Source organism: Falco peregrinus (genome assembly GCF_023634155.1).
Source record: "Falco peregrinus isolate bFalPer1 chromosome 12 unlocalized genomic scaffold, bFalPer1.pri SUPER_12_unloc_10, whole genome shotgun sequence".
NCBI lineage: Eukaryota > Metazoa > Chordata > Aves > Falconiformes > Falconidae > Falco > Falco peregrinus.
The window spans coordinates 1-26,788 of NW_026599549.1; the positions used below are offsets into that span (position 1 = coordinate 1).

At 61.5% G+C, this 26,788-nt stretch overlaps 2 protein-coding genes across 3 annotated transcripts; both read left to right on the forward strand.

Annotated features, from left to right (window-relative positions):
• Positions 1 to 994: 994 nt before the first annotated feature.
• LOC101922482 (patatin-like phospholipase domain-containing protein 6) lies at positions 995 to 19,147 on the forward strand (the record flags this gene model as incomplete). Its single annotated transcript, XM_055793187.1, is given in 31 exon segments — positions 995 to 1,230; positions 1,328 to 1,408; positions 2,212 to 2,268; positions 2,270 to 2,341; positions 2,434 to 2,514; positions 2,626 to 2,670; positions 2,672 to 2,906; positions 4,315 to 4,421; positions 4,525 to 4,713; positions 8,431 to 8,508; positions 8,753 to 8,958; positions 9,089 to 9,220; positions 9,313 to 9,436; positions 9,516 to 9,629; positions 10,093 to 10,168; positions 10,277 to 10,417; positions 11,319 to 11,382; positions 11,454 to 11,622; positions 11,690 to 11,872; positions 11,950 to 12,068; positions 12,161 to 12,317; positions 13,174 to 13,290; positions 13,405 to 13,474; positions 14,327 to 14,443; positions 14,707 to 14,823; positions 16,814 to 16,962; positions 17,034 to 17,186; positions 17,734 to 17,850; positions 18,260 to 18,356; positions 18,436 to 18,545; positions 18,826 to 19,147. Coding segments are annotated over 31 exon segments (3,779 nt in total), but the record flags the coding sequence as incomplete, so codon positions are not given.
• Positions 19,148 to 20,064: 917 nt separating this feature from the next.
• Positions 20,065 to 25,398, forward strand: LOC101922656 (uncharacterized). Of its 2 annotated transcripts, none has more exons than XM_055793185.1 (8): positions 20,065 to 20,552; positions 21,405 to 21,528; positions 21,825 to 22,142; positions 22,368 to 22,424; positions 22,543 to 22,935; positions 23,828 to 23,973; positions 24,846 to 24,956; positions 25,048 to 25,398. In XM_055793185.1, the coding sequence occupies exons 1-8, from the start codon at positions 20,454 to 20,456 to the stop codon at positions 25,174 to 25,176; spliced, it is 1,377 nt and encodes a 458-aa protein (XP_055649160.1). In that variant the 5' UTR covers positions 20,065 to 20,453; the 3' UTR covers positions 25,177 to 25,398. The 2 variants fall into 2 exon arrangements, with proteins under 2 accessions (XP_055649160.1, XP_055649161.1); XM_055793186.1 differs by having other exon boundaries at positions 21,849 to 22,142.
• Positions 25,399 to 26,788: the final 1,390 nt, after the last annotated feature.

Genomic DNA, 26,788 nt, shown 5'->3' on the forward strand with positions numbered 1-26,788 from the left:
AGCTGCCCACGCTGCAGCTGAAGGAGCCGCCACCCTCGGTGCTGGAGGCCGACCTGACTGAATTCGACGTGGCCAATTCCCACCTCCCTTCCGAGGTCCTCTACATGCTCAAAAATGTCCGGTGAGGCTCAGCACCTGGTCCCTGGGGGGTCCTGGGTCAGGATCCGGCCCCGGGGTGTCAGGATCCATCCCTGGGGGTCAGGATCCATCCTTGGGGGTCAGGATATGGTCCCTGGGGCTCAGGATCCATCCCTGGGGGTCAGGATCTGGCCCCTGGGGATCAGGATCCATCTCTGGGAGTCAGGATCTGGGCCCCTGAGGGAGTCAAGGATAGGATCTGGCCCTGGGGGGTCAGGATCTTGTCCCGGGGTGCGTGTGTGGTGTGTGTCAGGATCCATCCCTGGGGGTCAGGATCTGGCCCCTGCGGGGGGGAGCGGTGTGTCAAGGTCAGGATCTGGCCCTGGGGGGTCAGGTTATGCCCCTGGCGGGGGGAGGGGTCAAGGTCAGGATCTGGCCCTGGGGGGTCAGGATCCATCCCTGGGGGTCAGGATACGGCCTCTTGGGGTCAGGATCCATCTCTGGGGGTCAGGATCTGGTCCCTGGGGGGATCAAGGTCAGGATCTGGCCCTGGGGGGTCAGGATCCATCCCTGGGGGTCAGGATACGGCCCCTTGGGGTCAGGATCCATCTCTGGGGGTCAGGATATGGACCCTGGGGGGTCAGGATCTGGTCCCTGGGGGATCAAGGTCAGCATCTGGCCGCAGGGGGTCAGGATCCATCCCTGGGGGTCAGGATCCATCCCTGGGAGTCAGGATCCTGGGGGTCAGGATTCAGGCCCCAGGGGGTCAGGATCCATCCCTGGGGGTCAGGATCAGGCCCCAGGCATCAGCACCCACCCCTGGCATCCCTTTGGCAGGAGAGGCTGGACCACTCCCTTGAAGGATGCTCTCTCAGCATCCCCGTTGCTGTGGTAACCAGCTGCTGGGGGGCTCCAGAGGACCAGGGTTGGGGGGGGGCAGCTCCCGGCGGGGCTCTGTGTCATCTGCTGTCCCCATCCTTTGTCCCCACAGGGTGCTTGGGTCACTTTGAGAAGCCGCTGTTCCTGGAGCTGTGCAAGCACATGGTTTTCCAGCAGTGCCAACAGGGCGACTACGTTTTCCGTCCCGGCCAACCCGACACCAGCATCTATGTGGTGCAGGACGGCAAGTTGGAGCTCTTCCTCACCGAACCGGTACAGGAACGATGGGGACACCGGAGGGGACGGGGAGGGGGTGGGGACACCAGGGGGGTTGGGGACGGAGAGAGCAAGGGGGTCTGGTGCTCTGCAGGATGGGAAGGAGACGGTGATGAAGGAGGTGTTCCCCGGGGACAGCGTGCACAGTCTGCTCAGCATCCTGGATGTCATCACGGTACTGCTGCCACTGCTGTCCCCGCTGCCACTGCTGTCCCCGCTGCCCCTTCGGGACCTGTTGGGGGTGTCCCCAAGCCCCCCAAGCCTGGTTGTGGTTGTCCCCAAGCCCCTCCCCCTCTGCCCCAGACTGGTTGTGGCTGTCCCCAAGCCCTTCCAACCCAACCACGGCCATGCCCAAACACCCCCCAGCCTAACTGGGTGTCCCCAAGCCCCCCCCAGCCTGATCATAGATGTCCCCAAACCCCTGCAGCCCAGCCGTGGCCACCCCCAGGCCCAGCCGTGGCCATCCCCAGGCCCGATGGTGGCCACCCTGAAGCCCGACCGTGGCTACTACCAAGCCCAACCATGGCCATCCCTAAACCCAACCCATGGCCATCTGTAAGCCTGACCGTGGCCACCCCCAAGCCTGACCATTGCTGGGCCCCAAGACCGGGATGGCCACCCCGAAGCCCAGCGGTGGCCGTCCCCAAGCCCAGTCATGGCCATCCCCAAGCCCAATGGTGGCCACCCCCAAGCCCGACCATTGCCGTCCCCAAGACCAGCTGTGGCCATCCCCAGGCCTAATGGTGGCCATCCACAAGACCAGGATGGCCACCCCGAAGCTCAATGGTGGCCACCCCCAAGCCCAGCTGTGGCCACCCCCAAGCCCAACGGTGGCCACCCCAAGCCCAACCACCCAAAAGCCCGGTGCCACCAGCAGACTTTGCCAGCCCCTACCTACCCCCGCCCCCCCCACCCCCCATGACCAGGGTGGACCTCCCCATCCCTGCAAGGCCACCAACGCCGTGGCGTGTCACCTAGGGTCACCAGCGACCATACCGCACCGTGTGTGCGCGAGCCGCAGAGGATTCCACCATCCCTGCGGTTGCCCGTCGAAGCTTTCTCTGCTGTCTTTGAGAAGTACCCCGAAAGTTTGGTGCGGGTGGTGCAGGTGAGGCTGGGGGAGGGGACACACACGATGGGGGGTGGGGGGTGTCCTTGGGGGTGGCAAGGGACGTCTGATGGCTTCTTGTCCCCCTCCAGATCATCATGGTGCGCCTGCAGCGCGTCACCTTCTTGGCGTTGCACAACTACCTTGGGTTGACCAACGAGCTCTTCAGCCACGTGAGTTTGTGGTGAAAAAGGGGGGGGGGAGACACAGGGGACAGGTCAGGACCGTGCCCCACCCCCCACCCCCGATGTCCCCCCCCTCCCCCCATATGTCCCCCCTTGCAGGACATGCAACCGCTGCGCCTCTTCCCCCAACCCGGCCACACCGCCCCGCACCAGCCCCGTCCGCCACGGCAAGCGGGGGCTCGGTGGTCCCGATGAGGGCAGGGACCCAGGTGAGAGTGGGGATGGGGGTGCCGGGACCCCTCCCCCCCCCCCAGTGCCGCCACGGGGGGCTCAGGGGGGTCTCATCCTGCAGCTTGAGGGGCTGAAAGCGGGAGGTCCTGAGAGCCCCGCGCCACCGCCGCCGCTGAGTCGCTGCATCTCCATGCCTGTGGACATCTCCGGTGGGTCCCAGCCTGGGGGAGGGCGGGTGGGGGGCGGGGGGAGTCCTGGGGTTGTGTAGACCCCTCCCACTCTGCGGGTGCATCTCCTGTCAGCTCCTGCATCCCCCTCCCCAGGGGTCCCCCTGCTCGCTCCTGCATTCCCCCAGTGCTTGTGCATCCCCCTGCCCCCACCCAGTATCCCCATCCTGGACACCAGTGACCCGCTGGTCCCCTCCCCCACCCCCCCCAGGCCTCCAGAAGGGTCCCCGCTCCCCCTTCCCCAGTATCCCCATCCCAGACCAGTATCCCCATCCTGGACACCAGTGACCCGCTGGTCCCCTCCCCCACCCCCCCCAGGCCTCCAGAAGGGTCCCCGCTCCCCCTTCCCCAGTATCCCCATCCCAGACCAGTATCCCCATCCTGGACACCAGTGACCCGCTGGTCCCCTCCCCCACCCCCCCCAGGCCTCCAGAAGGGTCCCCGCTCCCCCTTCCCCAGTATCCCCATCCCAGACCAGTATCCCCATCCTGGACACCAGGGACCCCTCGGTCCCCTCCCCCACCCCCCCCAGGCCTCCAGAAGGGTCCCTGCTCCCCCTTCCCCAGTATCCCCATCCCAGACCAGTATCCCCATCCTGGACACCAGTGACCCCTCGGTCCCCTCCCCCACCCCCCCAGGCCTCCAGAAGGGTCCCCGCTCCCCCTTCCCCAGTATCCCCATCCCAGACCAGTATCCCCATCCTGGACACCAGTGACCCGCTGGTCCCCTCCCCCGCCCCCCCCAGGCCTCCAGAAGGGTCCCCGCTCCCCCTTCCCCAGTATCCCCATCCCAGACCAGTATCCCCATCCTGGACACCAGTGACCCCTCGGTCCCCTCCCCCCGCCCCCCCCAGGCCTCCAGAAGGGTCCCCGCTCCCCCCTTCCCCAGTATCCCCATCCCAGACCAATATCCCCATCCTGGACACCAGTGACCCCTCGGTCCCCTCCCCCACCCCCCCGAGGCCTCCAGAAGGGTCCCCGCTCCCCCTTCCCCAGTATCCCCATCCCAGACCAGTATCCCCATCCTGGACACCAGTGACCCGCTGGTCCCCTCCCCCACCCCCCCCCAGGCCTCCAGAAGGGTCCCCGCTCCCCCTTCCCCAGTATCCCCATCCCAGACCAGTATCCCCATCCTGGACACCAGTGACCCCTTGGTCCCCTCCCCCACCCCCCCCAGGCCTCCAGAAGGGTCCCCGCTCCCCCCTTCCCCAGTATCCCCATCCCAGACCAGTATCCCCATCCTGGACACCAGTGACCCGCTGGTCCCCTCCCCCACCCCCCCCAGGCCTCCAGAAGGGTCCCCGCTCCCCCTTCCCCAGTATCCCCATCCCAGACCAGTATCCCCATCCTGGACACCAGTGACCCGCTGGTCCCCTCCCCCACCCCCCCAGGCCTCCAGAAGGGTCCCCGCTCTGACTTCGACATGGCCTACGAGCGCGGCCGCATCTCGGTGTCGCTGCAGGAGGACAGCACCGCCGCCTTGGCCGCCTTCTCCCGGGTAAAGCCGGATCGGGCCGCACGGCGTCCCCCTGCACCGCTCCCCCCGCCCCAACGCGGGGGGGGCTGTGGGTGGGTCCTGGCGCCAACCCCCCTCCCCACAGTCCGTCTCCCACGAGCCCAAGGAGCGCAAGTCGGTGACGGTGGAGGAGCAGCCGTCAGGGGTGCACCACTACGACTGCGAGGACGAGGTGGCACCTGGGGACTGTCCCTTCGGTCCCTACCAGGGCCGCCAGAGCAGCGCCCTCTTCGAGGCCGCCAAGCGGGAGCTGGTCAAGCTCATGAAGGTGGAGGTGAGAGCAGGAGCGGTGCCACGAGGGGGGAGTCGTGGCTTCCCGGTGGTCCTCTCTGTTGTGGTGGGTTCCCGTTGCTTCCTGGTGGTCCTCTGTTGCGTTATGGTGGGTTCCCATTGCTTCCTGGTGGTCACCCATGGCTTCCTGGTTCTCCCCTGTTGTGTTGTGGTGGGTTCCCGTTGCTTCATGGTGGTCCTCTGTTGTGTTATGGTGGGTTCCCGTTGCCTCCTGGTGGTCCTGTGTTGTGTAATGGTGGGTTCCCATTGCCTCCTGGTGCTTTTCTGTGGCTTTCTGATGGTCCTCTGTTGCGTTATGGTGGGTTCCCATTGCTTCCTGGTGGTCACCCATGGCTTCCTGGTTCTCCCCTGTTGTGTTGTGGTGGGTTCCCGTGGCTTCCTGGTGGTCCTCTGTTGCGTTATGGTGGGTTCCCATTGCTTCCTGGTGGTCACCCATGGCTTCCTGGTTCTCCCCTGTTGTGTTGTGGTGGGTTCCCGTTGCTTCCTGGTGGTCCTCTGTTGTGTTATGGTGGGTTCCCGTTGCCTCCTGGTGGTCCTGTGTTGTGTAATGGTGGGTTCCCATTGCCTCCTGGTGCTTTTCTGTGGCTTTCTGATGGTCCTCTGTTGCGTTATGGTGGGTTCCCATTGCTTCCTGGTGGTCACCCATGGCTTCCTGGTTCTCCCCTGTTGTGTTGTGGTGGGTTCCCGTGGCTTCCTGGTGGTCCTCTGTTGCGTTATGGTGGGTTCCCATTGCTTCCTGGTGGTCACCCATGGCTTCCTGGTTCTCCCCTGTTGTGTTGTGGTGGGTTCCCGTTGCTTCCTGGTGGTCCTCTGTTGTGTTATGGTGGGTTCCCGTTGCCTCCTGGTGGTCCTGTGTTGTGTAATGGTGGGTTCCCATTGCCTCCTGGTGCTTTTCTGTGGCTTTCTGATGGTCCTCTGTTGCGTTATGGTGGGTTCCCATTGCTTCCTGGTGGTCACCCATGGCTTCCTGGTTCTCCCCTGTTGTGTTGTGGTGGGTTCCCGTGGCTTCCTGGTGGTCCTCTGTTGCGTTATGGTGGGTTCCCATTGCTTCCTGGTGGTCACCCATGGCTTCCTGGTTCTCCCCTGTTGTGTTGTGGTGGGTTCCCGTTGCTTCCTGGTGGTCCTCTGTTGTGTTATGGTGGGTTCCCGTTGCCTCCTGGTGGTCCTGTGTTGTGTAATGGTGGGTTCCCATTGCCTCCTGGTGCTTTTCTGTGGCTTTCTGATGGTCCTCTGTTGCGTTATGGTGGGTTCCCATTGCTTCCTGGTGGTCACCCATGGCTTCCTGGTTCTCCCCTGTTGTGTTGTGGTGGGTTCCCGTGGCTTCCTGGTGGTCCTCTGTTGCGTTATGGTGGGTTCCCATTGCTTCCTGGTGGTCACCCATGGCTTCCTGGTTCTCCCCTGTTGTGTTGTGGTGGGTTCCCGTTGCTTCCTGGTGGTCCTCTGTTGTGTTATGGTGGGTTCCCGTTGCCTCCTGGTGGTCCTGTGTTGTGTAATGGTGGGTTCCCATTGCCTCCTGGTGCTTTTCTGTGGCTTTCTGATGGTCCTCTGTTGCGTTATGGTGGGTTCCCATTGCTTCCTGGTGGTCACCCATGGCTTCCTGGTTCTCCCCTGTTGTGTTGTGGTGGGTTCCCGTGGCTTCCTGGTGGTCCTCTGTTGCGTTATGGTGGGTTCCCATTGCTTCCTGGTGGTCACCCATGGCTTCCTGGTTCTCCCCTGTTGTGTTGTGGTGGGTTCCCGTTGCTTCCTGGTGGTCCTCTGTTGTGTTATGGTGGGTTCCCGTTGCCTCCTGGTGGTCCTGTGTTGTGTAATGGTGGGTTCCCATTGCCTCCTGGTGCTTTTCTGTGGCTTTCTGATGGTCCTCTGTTGCGTTATGGTGGGTTCCCATTGCTTCCTGGTGGTCACCCATGGCTTCCTGGTTCTCCCCTGTTGTGTTGTGGTGGGTTCCCGTTGCTTCCTGGTGGTCTTCTGTTGTGTTGTGGTAGGTTCCCGTGGCTTCCTGGTGGTCCTCTGTTGTGTAATGGTGGGTTCCCATTGCTTCCTGGTGCTCTTCTGTGGCTTTCTGATGGTCCTCTGTTGCGTTATGGTGGGTTCCCATTGCTTCCTGGTGGTCACCCGTGGCTTCCTGGTGGTCCTTTGTTGCGTTATAGTGGGTACCCATGGCTTCCCGATGGTCCTCTTTTGCATTATGGTGGGTTCCTGTGGCTTCCTCTTGCTCTTTTGTGTTATGGTGGGTTCCCATTGCTTCCTGGTGGTCCTCTGTTGTGTTATGGTGGGTTCCCATTGCTTCCTGATGGTCACCCGTGGCTTCCTGGTGGTCCTCTGTTGGGTTATGATGGCTTCCCGTGGCTTCCTGGTGTTCTTCTGTGGCTTTCTGATGGTCCTCTTTTGCATTTATGGTGGGTTCCTGTGGCTTCCTGGTGCTCTTTTGTGTTATGGTGGGTTCCCATTGCTTCCTGGTGGTCCTCTGTTGTGTTATGGTGGGTTCCCGTTGCTTCCTGGCGGTCCTCTGTTGTGTTATGGTGGGTTCCCATTGCTTCCTGGTGGTCCTCTGTTGTGTTGTTGTGGGTTCCCATTGCTTCCTGGTGGTCCTCCGTGGCTTCCTGATGGTCCTCTGTTGCGTTATGGTTGGTTCCCGTGGCTTCCTCTTGCTCTTTTGTGTTATGGTGGGTTCCCATTGCTTCCTGGTGGTCCTCTGTTGTGTTGTGGTGGGTTCCCATGGCTTCCTGATTGTCCTCTGTTGTGTTGTGGTGGGTTCCCATGGCTTCCTGATTGTCCTCTGTTGTGTTGTGGTGGGTTCCCATGGCTTCCTGATTGTCCTCTGTTGTGTTGTGGTGGGTTCCCATGGCTTCCTGATTGTCCTCTGTTGTGTTGTGGTGGGTTCCCATGGCTTCCTGGTGGTCCTCCGTGGCTTCCTGGTGGTCCTCTGTTGTGGTTTGATGGGCTCCCGTGGCTTCCTGGTAGTCCTCTGTTGTGTTATGGTGGGTTCCCATTGCTTCCTGGTGGTCCTCTGTTGTATTATGGTCGTCCCCCGTGTCTTTCTGGTGTTCCTCTGCTGTGTTATGGTGGGTTCCCGTTGCTTCCTGGTGGTCCTCCATGGCTTCCTGGTGGTAATTGTCACTTCATGGCTGTCCCCATTGGTCCGTGGTGGGTCTCTGTTACCTCATGGTGGAGCCCCATCACTTTGTGGTGGGTTCCCATCTCCTCCTGGTTGTCCTCTGTTGTGTTATGGTGGGTTCCCATTGCTTCCTGGTGGTCCTCTGTGTTATGGTGTGTTCCCATTGCTTCCTGGTGGTCCTCTGTTGTATTATGGTCGTCCTCCGTGTCTTCCTGGTGTTCCTCTGCTGTGTTATGGTGGGTTCCCATTGCTTCCTGGTGGTCCTCCATGGCTTCCTGGTGGTAATTGTCACTTCATGGTTGTCCCCATTGGTCCGTGGTGGGTCTCTGTTACCTCATGGTGGAGCCCCATCACTTTGTGGTGGGTTCCCATCTCCTCCTGGTTGTCCTCTGTTGTGTTATGGTGGGTCCCCATGGCTTTGTGTTTGGTCCCTGTTACCTCGTGGTGTGTTCCCGTCTCCTTCTGGTGGTCGCTGTTGCTTTGTGCTGGTCCCTGTGGCCTCCTGGTTGTCCTCTGTCTCCTTGGTGGTCCCCTTCTCCTCATAATGGTCCCCATCACCTCACACGATGCTGTTCTTCCCTCTAGGACCCTTCTCTCCTCAACAACCGTGTCTTGCTCCATCACGCCAAAGCTGGGACGGTCATTGCCCGTCAAGGGGACCAGGTGGGTGTGGGTTTCAAGGACCTGGCGGGGCATCTCAGTCCCCCTGCCCTGTATTTCTATTGGGTGCTTCCCTTCCTACTCCCACCCTCTGGGGGGAGGCAGCTGGAATGATGCCCAGAACCATCTGGTGGGTGGAGAACACTGTGAAGAAGACCAGAAGAAAACCTAAGTGGTGTTTGTGGGACCTCTGGTGCCTGGGGGTCCCAGGTGACCCCCTGCCGGTGACGGGACGTCGTTTTGGCAGGACGTGAGCCTCCACTTCGTGCTGTGGGGCTGCCTCCACGTCTACCAGCGGATGATCGACAAGGCGGAGGATGTCTGCCTCTTCCTGACGCAGCCTGGCGAGATGGTGGGACAGCTGGCAGTCCTCACTGGCGAGCCCCTCATCTTCACCATCAAGGCAAACCGCGACTGCACCTTCCTCAAGATCTCCAAATCCGACTTCTACGAGTGAGTCCCAGCGCCGGCGGCGGAGGTTTGGGCCAAAGGGTTGGTTGCCACAACATATTCCTCCAAAGAACACTGGTGGTGGCATCTCCTGGGGCCACCACCAGGTCCCTCAACCGCTGTTGACCCGTAGGATCATGCGGGAGCAGCCTAGCGTGGTGCTGAGCGTCGCCCACACCGTGGCTGCCCGTATGTCACCCTTCGTGCGCCAGATGGACTTTGCCATCGACTGGATGGCGGTGGAAGCTGGCCGGGCGCTCTACAGGTGGGCACCACAGGGTGGATGCCCACCTCAGCTTGGTAAGGACCACCGTGGCCGGGGGTTGGGGTCCCACCGGTGGTGTGTCCCCACCCTAGGCAGGGTGACAAGTCGGACTGCACCTACATCGCGCTCAACGGGCGCCTGCGCTCAGTCATCCAGAAGGGCAGCGGCAAGAAGGAGCTCATCGGGGAGTACGGCCGCGGGGACCTCATCGGCGTGGTGAGAGCTGCGGTGGGGCCGGGGTGGGCACTTCTTGGCGCTTGGCCGACACGTCTTGGTGATATGTCTTCTTCTCCAGGTAGAAGCCCTCACCCGGCAGCCCCGTGCCACCACCGTCCACGCGGTGCGGGACACAGAGCTGGCCAAGCTGCCTGAGGGCACCTTGAACAACATCAAACGCAGATACCCCCAGGTACCACCAGGTCCCCACCCGGGGGTCTGCACCCTCTTCCTGGGGAGGGAGCGTGTCCCCATGTCCCCTCCAGGTGGTGGCCTGTGACATTGTCAAAATCAGCTTAAATGAAGGAATTAATGAGGTCGTTAAGGCTGTTGGGGGAGAAGGGCTGATGGGCTAAAGGGGTGGCCCTCTCAGAGGTCCCCAAGGTGACCACAGCCCCATGGCATGGTGGCAACCATGGGGTGGTGACAACCAGAGCCCCATGACATGGTGGGGACCACACCACGGTGGTGACCAGAGCCCCACAACATGGTGGGGACCACACCACGGTGGTGACCACAGCCCCGTGGCATGGTGGTGACCACTGTGGTGGTGGCACACAAAAAGGCATGTGGGACACTTGCCTGGGGTGCTAATGAGTCTCCAGCTTGGGAAGCGCTGCCAGGTCTGGTGGCCATCCCTGTCCTTGTCCCTGCAGGTTGTCACCCGCCTCATCCACCTCCTGAGCCAGAAGATCTTGGGGAACCTTCAGCAGCTCCGTGGGCCCTTTGCGAGTAGGTCCCACAGGGACTGGGGGTGATGGGGAGCCCTCTCCAGGGCATGTGGCCATCGGTGGAGCAGTGCGTGGAAAGTGACCACCACCCTGTCCTCTGTCCGTGCAGGCTCTGGCTTGGGCATGGCCTCCAGCTCTGAGCCCACCAACCCCACCAGCAACCTGTCAACAGTGGCGGTGCTGCCGGTGTGCGACGACGTGCCCACAGCTGCCTTCACGCTGGAACTCAAGCACGCACTCAATGCCATTGGTGAGTGCCGGCACGGTGGTGGCCGTGGTCCTGTGGTGTGCTAGTGACCTGGTGTGGTAATTGCAGCCCCATGACATGGTGGCCGTGGCAGTCTGGTGGCCGTGGTCTTATGGTGTGGTGGGCACCATGGCATGGTGACCGTCACAGCTCCATGGTATGACAGTGACCACACTGTGGTGGTGACCACAGCCCCATGGCATGGTGGCAACCATGGCGTGGTGATGACCAGAGCCACACAAGATGGTGGTGACCACAGCCCCATGGCGTGGTGGCAGCCACGGTGTGGTGACAACCAGAGCCCCACAACACGGTGGTGACTCTGCTGTGGTGGTGACTGCAGCCCCATGGCATGTTGGCAGCCATGGCATGGTGACAACCAGAGCCCCACAGCATGGTGGTGACCACACCACGGTGGTGACCACAGCCCCATGGCATAGTGGCAACCATGGGGTGGTAACAACCAGAGCCTCACAACATGGTGGTGACCACACCACAGTGGCAACCACACCATGGTGGTGACCACAGCCCCATGGCATGGTGGCAACCATGGTGTGGTGATGACCAGAGCCCCACAACACGGTGGTTTACCGCAGCCCCATGGCATGTTGGCAACCATGGCATGGTGACAACCAGAGCCCCACAACATGGTGGTGATTACACCACGGTGGTGACTACAGCCACATGGCATGTTGGCAACCATCACATGGTGACGACCAGAGCCCCACAACATGGTGGTGACCACACCATGGTGGTGACATGCCATGGTGGTGACCACAGCCCTATGGTGTGGTGACGACCAGAGCCCCACAACATGGTGGGGATCACACCACGGTGGTGACCACATCACAGTGGTGACTACAGCCCCATGGCACAGTGGTGACCATGTCCCCACCTCTCCCAGGTCCCACGCTGCTCCTCACCAGTGACATCATCCGGGCCCGTCTCGGCTCCTCGGCGCTGGACAGGTAATTCCCATTGGGAGGAACGTCCCCAGCCCCCCACCCCGTGCCACCGGCTGACTCCTCTGTGCCGGCAGCATCCAGGAGTACCGGCTGTCCGGCTGGTTGGCGCAGCAGGAGGACATCCACCGCATTGTCCTCTACCAAACCGACTGTACCCTCACGCCGTGGACCGTTCGCTGCATCCGTCAAGCCGACTGCATCCTCATCGTAGGGTTGGGCGACCAAGAGCCGGCGCTGGGTGAGGTGAGGCGGGTGGTGGTGGTGGTGGTAGTGGGACAACACCGCATTGGGTGGCTGATGGCTTCTACAGCTGGAGCAGATGCTGGAGAACACAGCGGTGCGCGCGCTGAAGCAGCTGGTTCTCCTGCACCGCGAGGACGGTCCCAGTCCCTCCCGCACCGTGGAGTGGCTCAACATGCGCAGCTGGTGCTCAGGTCACCTCCACATCAGGTGTCCCCGGCGTGTCTTCTCCCGCCGTAGCCCCACCAAACTGGTATGTGCGTGCCCCCCTTGGGTGACCCTCGGTGGGCCACCACTGTCGCCCTCACCCATGGTCCATGGCGCCCGCAGCGGGAGATGTACGAGAAGGTGTTTGAGAAGAGCGCAGACCGGCACAGCGACTTCTCCCGCTTGGCGCGGGTCCTCACCGGCAACACCATCGCCCTCGTCCTGGGGGGCGGCGGAGCCAGGTGGGTGCTGTGCCATGGCAGGATGGGACCTGGCAGGGTGGGGGTCCCTATCCCTCTCAACCTCCCCTTTATGTGGTCTGTCCATCCACCAGGGGCTGCTCCCACATTGGGGTGATCAAGGCGATGGAGGAGTCTGGGATCCCCATCGACATGGTGGGCGGCACCTCCATCGGCGCCTTCATTGGGGCACTCTACGCCGAGGAGCGCAGCGCTGTGCGCACCAAGCAGCGGGCGCGGGAGTGGGCCAAGGTGGGTGCCGCGGCGCCTCCCCCACCCCAGTGAAGGGCCACCTTGCCTGTGGCCAGCCCTGCCTGGGCTGTTCCTGAAGTATCTCCTTCTTCCCCCTTCACGTTCTCTCTTCCTCCTTCACCTTGTTCCTTCCTCCTTCTTGTTACTCCTCCTCCTCTTCCTCCTTCTCCTTTTTCACTCCTCTTTCTTCCTCCTCCTCCACCTTCTCTTTTTCTTCTGCTGCTGTTTGTTTCTCCTTTTTCTTTCTCCTCCTTCCTCCTTCTTCTTCCTCCTTCTCCTTCTCTGCCTTACTGTTCTTACTGCTTCTCCTCCTCCTTCTCTCCTTCCTCCTCATTCTTCTTCTTCCTCCTCCTCCTCCTTCTCCTTCTATGCCTCTTACTGTTCTTACTGCTCCTCCTCTTCCTTCTCTCCTTCTTCCTCCTCTCCTTCTTCCTCCTCCTCCTTTTTTCTCCTTTCTTCCTCCTCCTTCACCTTCTTTTTCTTCTACTGCTGTTTCTCCTCTTTTTCTTTCTCCTCTTTCCTCCTGCTTCCTCCTCCTCCTTCTCTTATTGTTCTTACTGCTCCTCCTCCTCTTCTTCATCCTTTCTCCTTCTTCCTCCTTCCTCTTCCTCCTTCTCTTACTGCTCCTCCTCCTCCTTCTTAATCCTCTTTCTCCTTCTTCCTCCTCCTTTTTTCCTCTTCTTCCTCCTCCTCCACCTTCTGCTGTTGTTTCTCCTCTTTCCTTTTTTTTTTCTCCTCCTTCTTCCTACTCCTCCTTCATTCTTTTTCCTCCTTCTCCTTCTCTTACTGTTCTTAATGCTCCTCCTCCTTTCTCTCCTTCTTCTTCATTCTCTTCTTCCTCCTCCTCCTCCTCCAGTGCATGAATTCAGTGTTCGAGACTGTCCTGGACCTCACCTACCCCATCACCTCCATGTTTTCGGGCTCAGCCTTCAACGCCAGCATCAACAAGGTGTTCCAGGACAAGCAGATAGAGGTGCGTTGCATGAACCCCCCAGGACTTCACCCTGCCATGACGAGGGTTCTGGCCAGCTCCCCACCCACCCCCTAGCGTCCCCACAGTGTCACCCACCTTGTCTTGTCCCCACAGGACCTGTGGCTGCCCTACTTCAATGTCACGACAGACATCACGGCCTCGGCCATGCGGGTGCACACGGATGGTAAGAGCTCCCTGGGGAGCCGGGGAAGCTTTGTGGTACCACCACGTCCCCCTTGGTGGGGACCCTCCTCACTGGCACCCCAAAATGGTGTCGCTGCCCCATGGGGGAAGGTTTGGCATGTGCCAAGGGGACGATGCGTCCTGGCATGGCAAGGAAAGGGCGTTGGAGGACTCGTGGTGGGGCCAGGCGGTGGTGGCTTCCCGGAGCCATCTGGCGCCAGTGACCTCACCAGGCTCCACACTCCGTGGGGATCTGGAGGTGCCCCACGTCCTGGGTGGGGCTGGGGGCAGAATCTGGGTGCGGAGCCGCACCCTGATGCCTTGCACATGCACGTCCTCTCTAACACACCTGCTCACCACTAACCCCAGTAACCCGCACTCATGGCATGTGGTGGAGCACAGGGCAGTGCTGGGGACAGCACGGTGGTGGTGGGGATGGCATGGCGGTGAAGATGCTGCGGTGGTGGGGACGTGGCGGTGGTGGGGACGGCACGGCGGTGGGGATGCTGTGGTGGTGGGGAGGTGGCGGTGGTGGTGGGGACATTGTGGTGGCTGCCCCTCCTCCTTGCCTGGTGTTGGAGCTCACCTGGGACATTGAGCCGTCCGCGCGGCACCCGTGGTGGCTCGTTAGCAGCCTGGCTCTCGCTCTGCCTCTTCCTCCAGCCTCTAACGCCAACTAATCCCTGCTCACCGCCCCTAACCCTCACGGCGAGCATCTCACCCCATCCATCCTTGCCCATTCTCGGCGGCTCGGTTGTGGGGCTACCAATGTCCCTCCAGTGCAGTGCTGACACCCTCGGTCACCTCCCCCCGTGGCCCCCGTGGCCGTGACCGTGTCCTCTCCCTCCGGCAGGCAGCCTTTGGCGTTACGTCCGAGCCAGTGCCTCTTATACCCCCTACCTGCCTCCGCTCTGCGACCCCAAGGACAGCCACTGGCTTGTGGACGGCTGCTATGTTAACAATGTCCCAGGTCAGCATCTCGCCCGCCGGGGGTCCCCCCACCCCCCAAAAAAACCCCAAAACAATAAACCCACCCCCTCCCACCTCAAAACCACATCCCATCCCGCGTTGAGCCAGCAGGGCGTGCGATGGGTTCCTCTGCCACCCATAGGTGCCTATGGGGGTACCTATGGGGCGCAGACGTCCCTGGGCACGGGCAGGGGCGAGGGGCAGCCCCCCGGGGGGGTGGTCTCCCGTGGGCTGTGCTCATTGCGTTTGTTCCTGCCGGTGCAGGCTCGCTCTGGCGGTACGTGCGAGCCAGCATGACCCTTTCTGGGTACCTACCGCCACTCTGCGACCCCAAGGATGGCAACTTACTGATGGACGGTGGTTACATCAACAACCTGCCAGGCAAGTAGCAGCTCAGCACCGTCACCGCTCAACGGGGGCGGCAGATGACGCAGCGCCAGGGCCGGCCCCGGGGGCAGTGGGGGCTGCCTCGCCACCACAAGATGGGTTCTCCATGGCCTGAGATGTTGAGGTTGGATTTAGGACATCTTGGCTTTGTGTTGCATCTTCTTGGTGTCATCTTTGTTGGGTTTCATCCTCTCAAGGCATCTTCATCTTTCACGTGCAAAAAAACACGCATCCATCTTGCACCATCCCTTCGTGTCCTCCGTATCAGGTGGTTTTCCAGGGCATCTTCACGTGTCTTCGTATTCCTTCATGTGCAAGGTACATTGCTTCATCTTGTCTCATCTTGTGATGTCTTCAGTGCTGGGCATCCTTTCACGGCATCTACATCCTCCTTCAGGGGCCAAAAAAGTCAGGGTCTTGCATCATCTCTTGGTGCCACCAGTGCCAGGTGGTTTCCCAGATCATCTTCATCCTTCTGTACATGCAAAAAAAATGTCCTTTGGTGTCTTTGGCACTGGGTGCCCTCCCAGAGCATCCTCATGCTCCTTATACGCCAACCACCTTCCTCCATCCTGCATCATCCTCTCCTGGTGTTTTTGGCACTGGGTGTTCTCCCAGGGTATCTCTGTCCTCCTGCAGGTACCGGCCACCTCCCTCCATCCTGCACCATCTTCAGTGACCTCAGCATCGTGTGCCCTCCTGGGGCATCTTCATGCTTCATCACGCGCAAGCCACCTTCATCCACCTTGCGTCATCTTCTCTTGATGTTTTCAGCTCCAGGTGCCCTCCTTGGGTCTCTCCATCCTCCTTCACCTGCAAGACATCTCCACCTGTCTCGTACCAGCTCTTGGTGCCTTGGATTGCCTCCTGGGGCATCTCCACCCTCGTTGATGTGCAAGCCACCTCCCGTCATCTTACGTTATCTCGTGGTGTCTTTGACACCAGGCACCTCCCTCCATCCCAACCCATCTCTTGGTATCCTTGATGCCAGCTACCTCCCCATAACATCTCCCTGCTCTTCTGTGTGCCAGCGTCCTCCCTCCATTCTGCGTCACTCCTGGTGTCCTCGGTGCAGTGTCCCCTCCCAGGACATCTTCATCCTCCTTCACATTCGAGCGACCTTTCTCCACCCTGCACTGTGTTTCAGTGTCTGTGGTACTGGGTGCCCTCCTGTGGCATCTTTGTCCTCCTTCATTTTGAAGCCACCTTCCTCCCTCCTGTGTCATTGTCCCTTGATGGTGTCAACACTGGGTTCCCTCTTGCAACATCTTCATCTCCCTTCATCTCCAATCTACCTCCCTCCGTCTTGCATCATCTTTAGGAGTCTTCAGCACCAGGTGCTCTCCTGGAGCATCTCTGTCCTCCTCCATGTGCAAACTGTCTCCACCTGGCATTGTCTCCTGGTGTCCTCACCACCAGATGTCGTCCTGGGGCATCTCCATCCTCCTCCATGTGCAAGCTGTCTCCATCTCCATCCACCTGGCATCATCTCCTGGTGTCCCCACCACCGGACATTGTCCTGGGGCATCTCCATCCTCCTCCATCTTCAATCTACTTCCCTCCGTCTTGCATCATCTTTTGGAGTCTTCAGCACCAGGTGCCCTCCTGGAGCATCTCTGTCCTCCTCCATGTGCAAGCTGTCTCTATCCACCTGGCATCATCTCCTGGTGTCCTCACCACCAAACGTTGTCCTGGGGCATCTCCGTGCTACTTCACATCCCACCCCAGATGCTGCAACTTGCCTGTGCCCCCCCCGTTGCACATGCACACAGTTGCATCACTGCTCTGCTGCCCACCAGCGTCTCCTGCCCCCAGTTCCAGCACCCGTGGGACGCTGTTCACCCCACCACAAGCCCCAGCATGGCTTTGCCACCCAGCCCGGGCTCGGGAACAATCCCCCAGCCCCATTTCCTGGCTCCACTTGCCCCACAGGCTCAGAGCTGGGGGAGCGGCCAACCCAGTTTCTTCCTTCCCCACCCCACAGCCGACATCGCCCGCAACATGGGTGCCAAGACAGTGATCGCTATCGACGTGGGCAGCCAGGATGAGACGGACCTGTGCAACTACGGGGACAGCCTGTCTGGGTGGTGGCTTCTCTGGAAACGTCTCAACCCCTGGGCTGAAAAAGTCAAGGTGAGGAGCGGTGGGACGCAGGGGGATGCTGAGATGGTGCAGGCAGGGTGCTGAGCACCTCATCCTCACAGGTGCCCGACATGGCCGAGATCCAGTCCCGCCTGGCCTACGTGTCCTGTGTGCGGCAGCTGGAGGTGGTGAAGTCCAGCTCCTACTGCGAGTACATCCGTCCCCCCATCGACCGCTTCAAGACCATGGATTTTGGGAAGTTCGACGAGATCTATGTGAGTTGAGGGACGAGGAGCCCGGTGGGGTGGCCTGCGCCATCATTTAGGGAGCCTCAGGCCATTAATGAGGTCCACAAGCCATGGGCTGGGTTCTCCAGCCATCTGTTGGGTGTCCCGGCCACTAATGGGGTGCCCCAGATGAGGGTTGGGTTGCCCCAGCTGGGGGTTGGGGTGCCGTTGCCATCAGTTGAGTGTCCAGGCCATCAGTAGGGTCTTTTGGCCATCAGGTGGGGTCAACCAGCAACTGAGTGGGTGCCCCCCCCCCCCCCATTTGTGGGTTCTCTGGTCCTTCAGCTGGGTGTCCCAGCCATTGATGGGTGCCTCAGCCATCAGTTGGGTGCCCTGACCATTACTGGAGTGCCTGGACCATCATCTGGGCGTGCCTGAGCCATCATTTGAGGTGCTTGGGCCATCAGTTGCCATCCCTGGTCATCATTTGGGCTGCTTGGGCCATTGTTCAGGGTACCTAGGTCATCATTTGGGGCTCCCCACCATCGCTGGGGGTGCCCGGGCCACCGATGTGCCGCAGCTGCTCTCCCTGCAGGACGTGGGGTACCAGCATGGCAAGGTGGTCTTTGACGGCTGGAGTCGGGGCGACGTCATTGAGGAGATGGTGAAGGACCGGCGTGCGGCTGACTTCTACGAGAGCAAACGCATGGACGTGAGCAGGGGGTGGCACTGGGGCTCACGGGTGGCCGTGGCCACCTGGGCATACTTGCCCTGGGACATCTTGGGATGGGACATCCTGGCCCTGGCACCTTGATTTGAAGGGGTTTTATTTCCCTGGCCCTGGAGCCACCTTCAGGGAGCAGCACCCTGCCTTGTCCCTTGGCCCCTCTGTGTCCCTCGTGTCCTTCTAGCCCTCCTGGTGCAGCTGGTCCCCTGTGGTGGCCTCCTGTCCCTCCCCACCCTGCTCCTTCCCCTTGGTCCATCTTCCATCACGTTTTTGTCCCCCGATGCCCTGCCACCCCCTTACCCATCTCGCGTCCCTCCTCCTGCCCCCTCAATCCTTACCCTTCTCGTGCATGGGTGGGGGGGCTTCTGGGGGTCCCCCCCTTTCCCTCCCATAGGTGCTAACGTGTCCCAGCGCCGGCTTCACCGACCTGGCGGAGATCGTGTCCCGCATCGAGCCCGCCAAGCCCTACTTGTCCGACGGCTACGCGGATGGTGAGCTGCGGGGACACACATAAGACGGGGCTGGATCCACACACGGGACCTGACCCCACACCCCCTTTTACCCCCCCAGAGGAGTCCGACTACCTCACGGAGTACGAGGATGAGGGGCCGGAGCCAGCGCGGGGCGAGGAAGACGCGTTTGCCCCTTCCGAGTGGGCCAGCACCAGCGCCTTGGAGGCTGTGAGTGACCGCAGCTGTGTAGACCCTCTAAAAGGGGGTGCCCTTGGGTTTGGGGAGGTCCCAAGGGTGCCTCAACCTCAGGCACGGGGGTATGTGGTCATGAAGACCCTCCAAAATGGGGTGCCCTTGGGTTTGGGGGTGCCCCAACCTCAGGCACAGGGGTATGTGGTCACAGAGACCCTCTAAAATGGGGTGTCCTTGGGTTTGGGGTGTCCCAAGGGTGCCCTGACCCCACAGGTGCTACATCCAGTGTCCCCAATGTGTCCCCCTCTGTCCCCAGGAAGAGGAGAAGCCCCTGCGGCACCGCCCACGCCAAGCCCGGGACCCCTCGGCCCCCCACACCTGACCCCACCACCAAAGGAGCCCGAGTGCTGTCGCTACCTCCGCACCCCAGGACATCCCCCCACCGTGACCCCCATTTCCACAGCACTTTCCCCCTCGTCCTGGCTTGTCCCTGTCACTATCCCTGAGCCAGGGCAAGGCGGGGGGCTCCAGAGACCCCCATGTCCCACCCTCTTGCACTGTTGCACTGGCCCAAATCCCCCCTCCAAGGCCTGGGGAGGAGGGGATGTGACTGCTGTATATTTTCTTTTTTTTTTTTTTTTTTTTTCTAATTATTATTATTTAAAAGGAACCCAGCTGTATATTTTCTTTTTTTTTTTAAATTATTATTATTATGATTTAAATTTACCCAGCGGTGCTCTTCCTGTGGGGATCAAAGCGTTCAAGGCACGACGCGTCCGGCTCCGCGGTGCCACTGCACCTTCCTCGTCCTGGCATTGTGTCCCCAAGTTGTCACTGCTGGTGGCTGCCTGGTCCTGGCACACTGGCGTACGTTTGGCACTGCCAGCACCCCCTTTGTCTTGGCATTGTGTCCCCAAGTTGTCACTGCTGGTGGCTGCCTGGTCCTGGCACACTGGCGTACGTTTGGCACTGCCAGCACCCCCTTTGTCTTGGCATTGTGTCCCCAAGTTGTCACTGCTGGTGGCTGCCTGGTCCTGGCACACTGGCGTACGTTTGGCACTGCCAGCACCCCCTTTGTCTTGGCATTGTGTCCCCAAGTTGTCACTGCTGGTGGCTGCCTCAGCCTGGCACCACAGCATTGGTTTGGCACTGCCAGCACCTGCCTGGTCCTGGTGCTGTGTCCCTAAATCAGTGCCGGTGCCATCCGCCCAGTCCTGGTGTTTATTTTGTGTCCCCAACTTGGCGCTGCCAGTGGGTGCCTGGTCCTGGCACCGCGGCGTCGGTTTGGCACTGCCAGCACCCCCCCTTGTCCTGGCATTGTGTCCCTAACTTGGCGCTGCCAGTGGGTGCCTGGTCCTGGCACCGCGGCATCGGTTTGGCGCTGCCTCTTTGTCCTGCCGTTGTGTCCCCAGATTGTCACTGCTGGTGGGTGCCACATCTTGGCACCGTGGCATCGATTTGGCGCTGCCAGCACCCTCCTCGTCCTGGCACTGTGGCCCCAACTTGGCGTTGCCAGCATCAGCTGTGGCCCAACACCGCGGCGTTGGTTCGGCACTGCCGGTGCCTGCCCTGTCCCGGCTGCCTGGTGGCAGTTTGGCACCGGTGGCATCTGCTGGGTGTTGGTGCAGTGGCCTCAAATCACCCCCATGGGTGTCCCCACAGGTGTCCTTGAGGTGCTGGCGCTGCCGGCACCGACTCTAGCTTGGCGCTGCGGCCCCCCATCCGTGTCCATTCCGTCCCAGTGCCCTGGCACAGTTTTGGCGCTGCTGGTGTCCTGGGTCCCACCTGTGGTGCAAGGAGAGAAGGGGGAGCAGCAGCACCCAAGGGTGACCCCAGGGTGGTGGGGGACCCCCGCCCTGGTACTGGGGACACCCCAGGGACACTGAGACACCGGTGATGAGTGCTGGGCCGTACTGGTGCCGGGGTCACCAGTGACAGGGCCTCATGGGCAAGTCCCTGGTGCCGTTCCCCATGCCAGACTGGTCACCCAGTAGCAGCTTTCCAGCTCCCCAGTCCCAGCCCAGTACACCCATCACCACACCAGTAAGTGGGCCTGCGTCCTCTCCTCCCAGGTACTGCCCGCCCCCCCCTCCGGTACAGCCCCCTCCCGCACTGGCTCCCCCAGCTCCGCAGTACTGCGTGGCTCCCCTCACCAGCTTCACCCAGTACTTGCCCCCCGGTCCCAGCTTTCCCATTCCCGGTCTGCCCCGTTCCCGGTGTCCCCCTGCTCCTGGGGGGGGAGGGGGGTTGCGCTCAGCCCCGCCCCTCGGCGGCTCCTCTCCCACCGTGACGGCGCCACCTGGCGGCTGCGGGACCCCCGGGACACGCGTGGGGGGGGTGGAGACACGCGTGGGGACAGGGCAGGTGTGGGGGTCCTGCCAGGCCAGGGACTGGTTGGGGGGACCCGTGGGGACACCTGGCACCGCCACAGCTCGCTGTCACTGCGGTGGGACAGCCGGCACCACCACGGGAGCCACTGTGTGGGCCCAGTGGCGCTGGGTGCCTGGTGCCACCGGGTGCGGTGCCGGGGAGCTGTGGCCAGGGCTGGTGGGTGCTGATAGCACCCGGCTCTTCCTGCGTGGCCAGAGCCAGCATGGGGCCCAGCACCCCCCTCAGCACCACCCGGCTCACCCATGGGTGCTGGGGTGGGTGTGTGGCCACCCCGGGGTGGGCAGGTGCCAGGGCTGGGCTGGGCATGGGGACACCTGGTGACAGGGACATCGCGGTGTCTTTGCCAGCACGCAGTGGGGCCTGGCACTGGCAGTGCCAGCTCCCGCCAAGCTTTGGGGTGCAGGGAGGGAACTGCTGGGTGCTCAGGGGCCCCTTTGAGGCCCACCCCCCGGAGTAAGGGTGCATCCGGGCCCCCCCGGCCCCGCCGTCACCCGCTTCCCACAGGCTTTATCAGTGGGAACACTCGCTTGGGGACAGCACTTTGGTGACACAGGGACGATGTACGGCAACCTCGAGTCCAGCCAAGCTGGCCAGGGGCAAGTGTCGGTGCTGGGGCCCGGCAGGGAAGGTAGGGAGCACCCTGGGGTGCTGGATGGGGTGGGGGTGAGCCCAGCAGTCCCCCGTCCCTTTTGGGGTCTCACAATGCTGGGGGGGCACCCCCTGGCTCTGTCCCCAGTGCCCAAGGGAGGATCCCAGGGTGGGTGGTGGCACCCTCGTCCCTGGTGCCCAATACCGGGTCCCCAGGGAAGTGGCACCGGGGGGAATCTCCCACCCTCATGCTCCAGGGAAGTGCCCAGGATTGATGGTGGCACTGGGAGGGGGGGGGCACCCCCACAAGTGCCATCAGTGCCCCCCCCTCCCCAGCCTGCAGCACCCTGTGCCCCACAGAGGAGAACCTGTACGAGCCCCTGGACCCCACCAGCACCGTGCCAGGCCAGAAGCACGTGCCCGACCCAGGTACGCCGTGGGCGAGGGCAAGAGCATCGTCAGCAGGAAAAACCCACGCTGTGTTTAAAACCAGTGGCACCCAGCTCTGCCCAAACTGGGAGCCGGTCACCACTCACCCACCCTCCCCAGCGTCACGGTGCTGCTCCGGGAAGAAGCTGGTGCTGGTGGGTGCTGCGGTGCTGGGAGTCTCGGTGCTGATGAACATCCTCTTCCTCACCATCGGTTTGCAGCGCAGTGAGTAGCGGGGCTCTGCGGGGCTCAGGGGAGCACTGGGGTGGCGATGCTGGCACTACTGGGGGACAGAGGGAAGGTTAACGGGGTGCTGGGGGTCTCTGTGGGGGTCTCCGAGTGCTCAGCACCCTTCCACACCAGCCCTTCTCCCATCCCTGCCACGGCACCAGCTCCAGGACACCCTGTGCCTTGTGGTGACCCGCCTGTGTCCCCATGTCCCCCCCGCAGTTACAGCCCTGACATCAGCGCTGGAGGCAGAGAAGGAGAAGCAGCTGTCCAACGTGGGTGTGTACCCCTCGCTGCCCCCCCCCCCCCCCCCCCCCCGCTTTACCGCTGTGATCCCCAGGGACGTGTCCCCCAGCCCCCACGTGTCCCCCCTGGTTCACTGGGAACCTCTCCGCAGCCTCCCGCTCCTTCCTGCTGTACAACGAAGACCACCGCAAGTGCGTGGCGGCTAGTGGCCACCAGCTGATAGCGACAGCTTGCCAGCCTGAGGCGGCTGCACAACAGTTCCAGTGGCTACAAGGGGGCCAGCTACAGGGCTGGCAGAGCCAGCGTTGCGTTACGGCGACCCGTGGGCAAAACAGAGCCTTCGTGAGGCTGGAGCCATGCCGCGCCGACGGCCGGCTGCAGCGTTGGGAATGCCGCGACGGCGGGCTGCTGGCACTCGCCGGTTACAACCTCTACTTCAATTATGGCAACAACCAGGAGCAAGTGGTGATGCTCTACACTGGGAACCGCCAGTGGAGCCGCTGGGTGATCCACGGGAGCCAGGACAACGTCTGTTCCCGCTCCTGTCAGTGCCGGCACCTTTATCCCAAATATTTAGGGCTTTGCCTAACCCCTGCGCTGGCTGAAATCCAGGCCTAACCTGGCAGGGATGCAATTAAAGCTAAACTTAGACTGCAACAGGGTGTTAAACATAATCCAATCCTACATTTAGGGTGATTTAACCCAACCCTAACCGAGCCCAAACCCTAACGGGGGCATAATCCTGATGCAGACTTAACCCTAAATATATGCATAATCCTGATGCAGACAACCTAACCCTGAGGTCAAACCTCGATGGCATCTTAACCCAGCTCAAACCCTAAATAAATGTGATTTTATCTAACTCTAAGCTAGCCCAAACCCCAGCAGGGCCTTAATTTGTAGCCCTAAATACGTGGGATTTAAACTAACCCTAATCCAGCACAAACCCTGATAATCCTAACCTAGCCCTAACCCTAAATATATAGGATTTAAATTAATCCTAACGAAGCCCTACTCCCAGTGGGGTCCTAACGCTACCTCAGCCGTAGCCCTAAATATCTAGGACTGAAGATAATCCTAATTTAGCCCAAAATTCAGCGTGGGCCTAACCCCAACCCAGCTGCAACCCTAAACATATAGGATTAAAGCCAAACACAAACCCCAGTGGGACCCTAATCCGGCAAGAATCCTAAATAAATAAGATAAATACAAATTTAAACCTATAAATATAGAGGATTTAACCTAATTCTGATTCAGTTTAACCCAGTCCTAACCCCAAATATACAGGATTTAACCCAAACCCCAGCAGGGCTCTAACCGTAACCCAGCTGTAACACTAACCCCAGGGGAGATGCTCTCTGCACCAACGTTATGGGGGTCTCGCAGCCCCAGCTAGGGGGTAACCCCTCTTTTTCTGGGTGTTCCCCCCTCCCCAGGCTGTCCCCCTTGCTCCAAAGGCTGGACCTACTTCAGGAACTCCTGCTATTTCTACTCCAAGACGCCAAGTTCCTGGGAGAACGCCCAGCGGTTCTGCTCGGTCCTGGGCACGCAGCTCCTGGAGGTGGATGGTGCTGAGGAGAAGGTGAGCAGGGATGGATCCAGGTATCCGGGAAGGGGGATGGGGAGGGGGAACACTGGGGGGCCTGAGATGGGCTTTGAGGGGAGGGGGAGCGGCTGGAAGCCTCGTGTGAACCCTGTCCTGAACCCTAGGCCAGGTCTGGGGTCGCCCCCACACACCATTTTTGGCCCATGGGTGGGTGCTGCTGAGCCCTCACCCAAAGCTTTACCCAAATTCTGTCCTTTTAACCCCCGAATTTCCACTCTAGTGCCTAATATTGCTACGATTCACCCCAACCCTATTCCCAACGGAGCTGTAACCCTAATACTGAAACAAATCCAGCTCAAACTTATCCCTAACCCCATCCCGAGCCCTAAAATCCTGATCCTAAGCCTGATCTGAACCTTCCAGAACCCTGACCCTAACGGTAACCCCGACGTTAACCCTAATGCTAATCCGATTCTCCGTAATTTTAATACTAGCCCCTACCCTAAACTTAATTTTACGTCTATTTATAGGACTTGACCTACCCCTAAGCTAGCCCAGACCCCCAACAGGGCTCTAAACTTTAACTCTAACCCTCATTTTTTATTACTGTGACCCCCAACCCACAGATAACCCAACCTTAACCCCAGACAGGCCCTCCCCCTGCCACCCCCACCCCCCAAATCTCCTCTGAACTGTTCTCCAACCCCCAAAACCCGCAAACTCCCCCTGTAACCCCCCCACTCCAGGGCAGAGCTTGTGTCAGCAGTGGGGAGGCGTGGGGTATTGAGGGGGGGTATAGCATCGGGTCCTACCTGCCACCAGGACCTGCTGTCCCCTACGGTCCCCGGGGGTGGGCAGGGGGTCGTGGGGGGGCTCTGCAATGGGGTAATGCTGCCTTTGCCCCCCAGGATCACATCCAGACGATGCTGAAAAGCTCCTCCTGGCTCGGCATCAGGGATGAGGAGGTCGAGGGGTACCTGGAAGCGAGCGAACGGGACTATCCTACCCCGGGAAAGCAGGTACAGCCCTGTGGGTGCTGGGGACAAGGGCTGGGGGCCTGGGGAGCGGGGGGGACCCCCCTAAATGTCCTGATCCCCCTCCTCGTTGCAGCTGGTGGCACAGGAACGAGCCCAACGGTGGCCACCAGGAGAACTGTGCGGCGGTGAAGGGAGGACGGCCAGTGGTATGACTACCCCTGCACCAGCCAGCTCCCCTGGGTCCTGCGAGGGACACCCCTGAGCACGCAAGGACACCCCAAGAGAACCCCACAGCACCCCCCACCCTTCGGGGGTCTTCCCCAGCCCCCTCTCCGTTTGCCACATCCCACCTGCAGCACTCCAGGATGCAGCTCCGACCTCCAGCACATCCATTTGGGGTCCATGGATGGATCTCCAGGGAAAATTCGGGGTACGGGGCGGAGTGGGGGTTCCCTGCAGGGCAATAAACGCATGTGCAGAGTGAGGCGTTGCTCCAGCAATGTGGCGGGGGGCTGCGTGGGGTGGGGGACCCCTGATGGTGTGGGCCGGATGGGTGCAGTGTGACTCTTGGTTTAGGGGTCCTTCAGCAGAGCAGTGGTGGTTTGGGGGATGATGCCACATGCAGGATGCCGGGGGAGAGGCATGGACCCCCCGGCTCCCCACAATCCTCCATCATCCCTTCAATCACCCTTTCAGGCTCCCTAAATGCCCCCCAGACCCCCAAGTACTCCCCAGGCTCCCCCAGATACAATGCAGGGCTCCCCAAAATGACCCTGAGATCTCCTTTAATACTTCCCTGACCCCCCCCCTATATACCCCCCCCAGCCCGTCAATACCCCCCCAGACCCCCTTACATACCTCCCAGCCCCCGATACCCCTCAGATCTCCCTCAATACCCCCCCATCCCCCTTATATACCCCCCAGCCCCCCAATCCCCCCCCAGATATCCCTCAATCCCCCTCAGGCCCCCTTATATACTCCCCCAGACACCCAATCCCCCCCCAGACCCCCTTATATAGCTCCCAGCCCCCCAATCCCCCCCAGACCCCCCTTATATACGCCCCCCAACCCCCAATACCCCCTCAGACCTCCTACATATCTCCCAGCCCCCCCAATCCCCCTCAGATCTCCCTCGATCCCCCTCAGATCTCCCCCCATACCCCTCAGACCCCCCCTTATATACCCCCCCCAGCCCCCCAATCCCCCTCAGATCTCCCCCCATACCCCTCAGACCCCCACTCCCCCTCAGATCTCCCTCAATCCCCCCTCAGACCCCCCTTACATACCCCCCAGACCCCTCAGGTCCCCCCCCTCACCCTGGGCCGCAGGCCCGGGGCAGGCACCTCCCGGAGGTCCCCCTCAGTTCCCGGGGGGGAAGGCTGGGGGGAGGGTCCGGCTGGGGGAGGGTCCTCCCGGTCCCGGGGGGTCGTTCCCGGTGGTGGGTGCCGCGGTTCCGGACTACAGCTCCCGGCAGCGCCGCCGGCGGCATCCCAGGAATTCGCGCCGCGGGATGGCGGCGCCGCCGCTCCAGGCCCCGCCGCGCTGAGGGGACGGGGCAGCCCGGGGGGTGTGTGGGGGGTGGGCGCCGGGCCGGGGGCGGGCGGGCCGGGCCGGGGGCGCTGCCCAGCGGGGTGAGGAGCCCCCCGGAGAGGGGTGAGGGGCTATGGCGGAGCCGCTGCTGCGCCGGACCTTCTCCCGCCTGAGGGGCCGCGACCGCCCGCGCGGGAAGAAGCCGGAGGGGAAGGACGGAGGTACGGACCCCCGAGGGGGGACCCCCAGGGGTCCCTCACGCACCCCCCATCAGGGTCCCTTAGGCACCCCCCCCCCCGAGGAGGGGACCCCCATCCCCCCCGGAGTGCCTCACCTCCCCCCCT